This window comes from Microcaecilia unicolor, chromosome 12 (genome assembly GCF_901765095.1).
Source record: "Microcaecilia unicolor chromosome 12, aMicUni1.1, whole genome shotgun sequence".
Taxonomy (NCBI): domain Eukaryota; kingdom Metazoa; phylum Chordata; class Amphibia; order Gymnophiona; family Siphonopidae; genus Microcaecilia; species Microcaecilia unicolor.
In genome coordinates this window covers 3,672,797-3,680,474 of record NC_044042.1, presented here as the reverse complement: position 1 = coordinate 3,680,474, position 7,678 = coordinate 3,672,797, and the positions used below count along the sequence as shown (strand labels likewise).

General features: G+C 46.3%; 1 protein-coding gene across 1 annotated transcript; it reads left to right on the top strand.

Moving 5' to 3' along the window:
- The first annotated feature begins 1,937 nt into the window (after positions 1-1,937).
- LRRN2 (leucine rich repeat neuronal 2) lies at positions 1,938-4,300 on the top strand. The gene has a single exon (XM_030221039.1). The coding sequence runs from the start codon at positions 2,054-2,056 to the stop codon at positions 4,232-4,234; it is 2,181 nt and encodes a 726-aa protein (XP_030076899.1). The 5' UTR covers positions 1,938-2,053; the 3' UTR covers positions 4,235-4,300.
- Positions 4,301-7,678: the final 3,378 nt, after the last annotated feature.

The following is a 7,678-nucleotide window of genomic DNA, read 5'->3' as shown; positions in this document are numbered from 1 at the left end:
CTGGGACACTGGAAGCACATGCACACAAAATTCCATGCTAAGGGCAGCTAGTGCCGTGTGCACACATTGGAGCAGAAAAATATGAATCAGCATTTTTGCAAAGCTGGTATTTATTCGCAGAATAGCATCCAGCACAGACAATGTGTGCTAATATTTTCTTTTCTGCTCAAACCTGTGCATAGATCCATATACTCTCAACAGCTCAGCTCTTCCTGCACTCCTTCCCTGCTCTGTCTTCTCTTCATGGAGATCACAAAAGTGTTACAGGTCCTGTATGCACATTGAGAAAAGAAGAAACAGACTTTAAATCCTCACAGATGCTACTGCAGAAGAATGGGTTAACCCTTCTGTGCCTCCTCAGACGTGGCATCAAAGCCTTGAAGTCTTCTGCTCACTTCTCTGCATCTATGCAGAATAGGTAATAGCCTCGTTAGCATTAATTTGAATTTGCTGTGCACCGGAGTCTAACACAAGGCTTTACGCAGGGTTAGGTTTTTCTTTTGCACGTGTGTCCACAAAATTGTGTACTAAAGCCACACTCGCCCTGTGCAAGGCCTTGCACGCTTGACTGTATCAGTCCCATTGGAAGGGCAAGGGGTGGAGAGGTCAGAATGGGGTGAGGGAAGGAACATTTTCTCCTCCCCTCCCCCCAGATTAGCATGAATTATGTTTCTCTACACCCCCTCCCCTCTTGACATTCATTATCTCTTTCACACCTGTGCACACACCCTCTATTGCTCTCCCCTGGCCTGACACCATCAGCCTCAATCCTCCCCCGTATCCAGCTCTAGAGCTGCAGGGTGATATAATCAGATTTTTTCGGACAATTCTTCTTATCATAGTTCTACTACTACTACTACTTAGCATTTCTATAGCGCTGCCAGGGTTACGCAGATTCTGTGGCTTTTCTTTATCTTTGAGACATGCTAAGTCAGACCAAGGTCCTTTGGGCTCAGCATCCTGTGAGCAGCCCTGGTCACAAATGCTTAGCATATCTCAAAAAGTAGATCTATTCTCCAATGTTCATTTCAAGAGACAAACAATATCTACCTGGCTAATAATGTTTTATGGACTCTTCCATTCTCCTCCCTCTCCCACTCTTTCACAAACCCCTTGCCTCCCAAAAACTCACCTTTTCCCCGACTCTCTTGTTCATTCCCCTCATTTATCTCCTTGCATTCCTCACACTCTTTTTCTTTTCACATCTCCTCTCGATCTTGCCTCTCTCTTTTCTCATTTCTTTCTCACCCCTTCTCTTTTCTCTTCCTCCTTGTGCCCCTCTCTCCTCAAACCTCCACCTCCACAGTCCTCCTTGTCCATTGCACTCCTCCCTGTCCCTATTGGTCTCCTCCCCATTTTTCTCCCTCCAATTTTGCATCACTCCACAGAAACATGGGGCATGCAATAGGACTGAGGTTATATAGATCAGTCACAGGTTCCCTCCAAGTTGCGGGGGGGGGGGGGGGATATTTACAAGTCAAAGTCCAGTAGATTAGTAGAACCAGTAGAGATTTCTGCTGTCATAGAGCAGAACTCTAGTCGTCTCTACATACGCATGCTCTCTAAAGGAAAGAAAAAGGCATAAAACAGAGAGAGGGGGGGATGATAGAAACAGGCAAGACAGAGAAAGGTAGGCCAGCACTAAAGGGGCAGAGACAAACAGAAAGGAGCAGGCAGGAGACAGAGGGGCAACTTTTGGTGAAATAAAAGCCAGTCATATACCAGTCAGGATTTATACGTCACCTTTCTTGATTTCTGCCTTTATCTGTCAGGAACATATTCATAGCCTATTTCAGGTCTTTACCTTAGCTGAGATGATTGGTACAATGTCTGGCATTTTCCCTCCCTTCCTAATAGTCATTATTCTCTTTCAGAAGCATCTCTGAAAGGAAAACCTGGAGAGGAAAATGAATGCGCCTGAAAGGGGAAGAAAGAGCTTCCACTAATGTACTTAAACCCTTCACACCTTTGGATGGATCCTAACTTCCTTGATAGGTGGCATCTACCACCTCTCTGGCTGAGACCCTGATCAGCAACCTGCCAGACTTTCTCCATGCAAAGACCTGTATGTTCCTGTGCTGCCTCCCTGCCCCAGATGAAGGCTGGCTGGATAATGAAATTCTTCCACATGGCTCTTTTACTGGTCTGGCTAGCTACTGCAGTGGCTATTCCGTCAGTGCCATGGAAGGTTCAGTGCCCATCACAGTGTGTATGCCAGATCCGGCCATGGTACACACCCAGGTCTGTGTACCGGGAGGCCAATACTGTGGATTGCAATGACCTGTTCATCTCCACCATCCCTCAGAGCCTGCCAGCTGGGACACAAACGCTGCTGCTCCAAAGTAACAATATTGCTATGGTGGAGCACAGTGAGCTTGGCTACTTGCTGAACCTAACAGAGCTGGACCTATCCCAGAATAGCTTCTCCGACATTAGGGACTTCAAACTGGAGAGCATGCCTCAGCTGCTAAGTCTACATCTGGAGGAAAACCAGTTCTCCCAGCTCCCCGACAACAGTTTCTCAAACCTGGTCCACCTTCAAGAGCTCTATCTGAACCACAACCAACTGTATCACGTATCCCCCAGAGCATTTATGGGTCTCAGGAACCTTCTAAGGCTCCACCTTAATTCCAATTTGCTGAGGACTGTAGACAGCCGCTGGTTCCAAGTTCTACCCAACCTGGAGATTCTCATGATTGGGGGCAACAAGGTGGATTCTATCTTAGACATGAATTTCAGACCATTATCTAACCTAAGAAGCTTGGTACTGGCAGGGATGAATCTGAGACACATCTCAGACTATGCCCTGGAGGGGCTGAAGAGCTTGGAGAGTCTTTCTTTTTATGATAACAAGCTGGTGGAGGTTCCCAAAAGGGCCTTGCAGCAAGTCCCAGGCCTTAAATTCCTAGATCTTAATAAGAATCCACTGCAAATAATTCAACAGAGTGATTTCCTCAACATGATGCACCTCAAAGAGCTGGGCCTGAACAACATGGAGGAGCTGGTGTCCATAGACAAGTTTGCGCTGTTCAACCTTCCTGAGTTGACCAAGCTAGAAGTCACCAATAACCCGAAACTGTCTTTCATCCACCCCAATGCATTTCACCACCTGCCCCAGATGGAGACCCTGATGCTGAACAACAATGCACTAAGTGCCTTGCACAAACAGACGGTGGAGTCTTTGCCCAATCTGCAAGAGATCAGTCTCCATAGCAACCCCATCCGTTGTGACTGTATCATTCGTTGGGTCAACACAACAGAAAATCACATCCGTTTCATAGAGCCCCAATCCATGCTGTGCACCGAGCCCCCTGAGCTGAAGCAGCAGCATATCCGTGATATTCCTCTCCGGGACATGACAGATCGCTGCCTGCCACTCATATCCAGGCAGAGCTTTGCATCTCGCATGGAGGTAGCTGTGGGAGAGACCATATCACTGCACTGTCGAGCTATGGCAGAGCCTGAGCCTGAGATCTATTGGGTTACACCTTCTGGAACAAAGTTGCTACCCTACACAGAGGATGGGAAGTATAAGGTGTACCCTGAGGGGACGCTGGAGATCCAGCAAATCACAGTGAGGGAAGCTGGCCTTTACACTTGTGTCGCTCAGAATCTTGTTGGAACCGACACCAAGACCATCACAATTGCTGTGAACAGTTCATTCCCACATAGTGAGAACAGTGTCAAACTCCATGTGGTCGAGGTACAGGCTTACCACATTTTCCTTGCCTGGAAGCCTCATCTAAACACTGTGGCCACCAACCTTACTTGGGCCAGCCTGTCTGACCATGCCAATAGGGAAATTACAAGCATGGCCAGAATCCCTGTAGGCCTCCATACCTACAACATTACCAGGCTACAGCAGGGCATGCAATACTGGGCTTGTCTGCATGTGGCCTTTGTGGATGGGCAGAGGAAGGTGGCCTGTATGAGTGCTAGAACTAAAGAGAGCAGCTTCCAGCAGTGGTCCCTGGAAAGTGGACACAGTGTCTTGAAGGCTCTGATTCTCTGCTTTCTGATGCTCACTGTTACTTTTATTGGTCACTGCAGTTTCAGCTCTTGGAAGCCTCAACAGACAGATCCAGAAAGACTGCTGCCACACTGCAAGTCATGGAAGCCAGGGTCCTTGGGGCGCATAGTTCATCCCCCCTTCATACAACACTTAAACCCTGAAGACACAAAGGGGGAGCCACATCTAACCATTAAGGTTCAGGCTCCACCACTGGATTCGTGAAGGTCAACACACCTACTTTCGGACAGGGAATTGGGAAAAGCAAGCAAAGCTTATTTTTTTACAAAATTATAAATTAACAGACATCACGAAAAAAGGCTGATAGAAGGTGACCTGGTCAGTGGACACTGATGCCAGCTCTCATCTCACTGTTTCTGGGAAGAGCACCTCAGAAGCTTTTTTTTTTTTTGGGGGGGGGGGGGAGGGGGTACTGTTCTGAGTCACTGCTGAAACTGGGGCAAGGAACGTTCCTGAGGCTGGGGGAGTACTCAATTCAATGCTGTGTGTGTGTGTTAGGGGAGGGAGAAGAACAGGAGGGGAATATAATCCACTACTGAAACTAGGGGTATATACCCAAGTGAAAAGAGGGTAGGGGGTTCCTCAGAGTTAACATAGAGGGTGGGGAGGGGGTAAGGCTACGGAGTAATGCCAGAGCTGAGGAGCACACAGGGTGAGTGTGTGTGTTTGTCGGAGGTGATGGAGGGGGGAGACAAGTGTCTGAGTCAGTGCTGAGAACAGACTTTAGACAGGGGAACAACATAGACGCAGACACACACCCACTGCAACAAGGTTGTGTCCCTTGAAAGAAGACTGTCCGTCTATTCATCCAACTTCCAGATTGCCTGAGAGCATCAGGGTCCTCATATGGTTTATGAGAAGGGCCAAACTGAATTATTTCAAGGTTTCAGCGCCCAACAAAAATATTAATGAAGAAACATTGTATAAAGTCAAACTTGTAATGCATTTACATTCACCCACGAGTGTTAAATGGGAAACAGGCTCCTGCTTACATTTATTATAAGAACATAGGGGTCGATATTCAAAGCAATTTAAATGGCTAGAAACGGCTCCTGGCCATTTAAATCACTTGTCCGGGTCTAACTGGGCATAGTCAGTGGCCCGAAACAGATGGTTAGCACCCAAGCCAATACTGGCTATTTTGAGGGTGGTCTGAGGGCAGAGCAGCCCCTTATGCACTTAGGTGCCAATAGTCAGTGCTTAACTGAATACGACACAGTCCTATCTTTATGCAGTTAAGTGCTGAATATTGCATTTAACCACATAAGTTTTACTCAGCCCTGTAAATATCTGGAGATAAAGCCACCGCCAGCTGAATATCTTCCCATAATATTAAATAGTCTTACACAAACAGGTATAACATAAATGGAGAAACTCTCTATAACACAGAGTGGCAGCCAGACTGACTCTCTCTCTCTCTTTAACCCATGCAGCCCAGCAGCCCATGATGCAACAGCATATCACTTCTTTGGGGGGGGGGGGGGGGGTTGTATATTCTATTTTCCTTGTTGAGCTTCTTGGCATCCTTTCCCTTCTCTTCTCTTTTCTTCCTTCCATCCCTACCAGGCCTCAAGGCTTCTCCTTTCCCCTGCCAATCGCTTTCGTAGCTCAGTGGCTGTGGGCAGCTTAAGCCATGATGTCCCCCCTCTGGCTCTTTCTGGGCTCCGACCTGGCCATGGTGGCACCTGGCCTCTTTAGGGAGGCTGGCTGATATCACTTTGGTTGGCCCGGTGTGGTGTTTGCCATCTTAGGAATCGGATCCCAACTGGGTGCTGCCTACTGCCATCTTTAGATGCCGATCGGGCTGAAACACCCACTTAACATGTGCATGAAAATGGCACAGTTTGGGGGCCTCTGTTCTAAGTGAAAATCTAGGGGAAGGTACAACACGTAGCCAGTTCTGCAGCAGTTAAAGAAATGCTGGATTAGCACTATTACAAATGCAGAGAGCGTGATGCCTGACTGGCACACACTGTGCTACATGCTGACAGCTCCCTCTTCCCCTGGAATAAGAAACACGAAGCAGTTGCTCACACACTAGTAGCAGCCTGGGGGGCAGATGAAGTAACACTGTGATACTGTGCTGTCTGACTATAGCGTTATCCAGTGAAGAGTGCAGTGCAGAGTATGAATGCGACACCAGCCGCCCCACAGCTCCCTCTCAAACTGGTTTTGTAAAAGGTTCTGGGTAACATCTTCTGTTGCATTCTCTCTTTGTAAACTCTTTATATTCAAGTGTACAGATAGAAGCAGAAATGATGTTAAAGGGACACTCTTAGGTCTGGTAGAAAGGGAAAAGACTGTCCCTACATAGTTGATGGTCTGTTTTTTTGTTTTGTTTTGTTTTCTTTAATCAGTTTAGTGATACCTCTTATTGCTTTGAGCATTTTCCAGTTGTTGTTATTTTCTATAAACCTGAAGGTTTTTCTGCTTTGATGAGCCACACTGGAGTGGTCGGCTACTTGCAAACTGCTCTAGCGTTAGTGGAAGTCCAGTCCTGTTGACAGAATGTGGAAATCCCAGCTGCTGGCATGGCTTGCACGCAAATCCGCAACAACACTCTTTCCCTCAACCCCAATAATGTCCCCTTTGGACTAGGGAGCCAAGGAGGCCATACAGCAGCTGGGTATTTAGGTAAATTACAATGGATTTGCATGGGATCAGTTCAAATATACTGGGCCTCCAATGTATGCAAATTTATCTCATACATATTCACAAAAATATCCTGAAAATCCAGCTGGTCAGGTTTGGCAAGCCTCACCTTACAGTGCACAAAGTTGAAAAAAAGTAGCCTCTTATTTTACCAACAAAACAAAAAGTAAGCTCCATCTAATGTGTTGAACATTTCTAATGTTTCTGGGAAGTTTAAAGGTCTCCTGTAAGGAAAAGAGTGAAAACTGATACCCAGGTCTTTTAACTTCCACCTCATGCTGTGACAGTTCCTGAAGAAGCATCTTCTCTTAGTTAAGGGGCAGGCGCACTGGGTGTGGGCATCTTTCAGTCACTCCAAGCATCTGTACCAATCCTGAGCAATTTTCCCTACGAGCGAATGTACATTGTGACAGCTGGTTATTTTTTAACAGATCAAGAAAGCCTGAGATGACAACTGAATAAATCAAAAGGAACGAGTAAGTTGTATTTGAGTTCCATCACTTTGTCGTCAAGAAAATAACGCAGAACAGTAGACACTGCACCCAAACCCTAAACCATAACAATAAAACACAAGAAAGGAAAAACCATTGCTTAAGTTACTTGTATTTAATGAATAGAAATGAAGGTTAACAAATATAAACAAAACAAGTAATCAGGCAATACCTTTCATTAGAGCAACTTAGAACACGCGAAGCCTAGTTTTTACATAGGGCATTTAAGTCAGGACAATCAAACGTTCCCTGATATTTTACAAAAGGCACGCTGAACACAAAGCCTTTAGTAAAAATACACATACAAGGACATGCAAGAAGGCACGCGTATTCGCCAGTACATACAGTGGGACAAGTGCAAATAAAGAGCAGGCTTTACTCAATGCCGATTTTGCAACTTACACAATGCAAGTGCCAGAGAAGCCCAGTGAATGCTTGTGCAACTGTCCAGAAGAGGTGCTGTGATAAGACTTCCAGAGAAGGAGAAAACTTCACTGGCGCATTC

Coding starts and splice junctions, on each gene's coding strand:
- LRRN2 (XM_030221039.1), top strand. CDS start 2,054: ATGCAAAGACCTGTATGTTCCTGTGCTGCCTCCCTGCCCCAGATGAAG.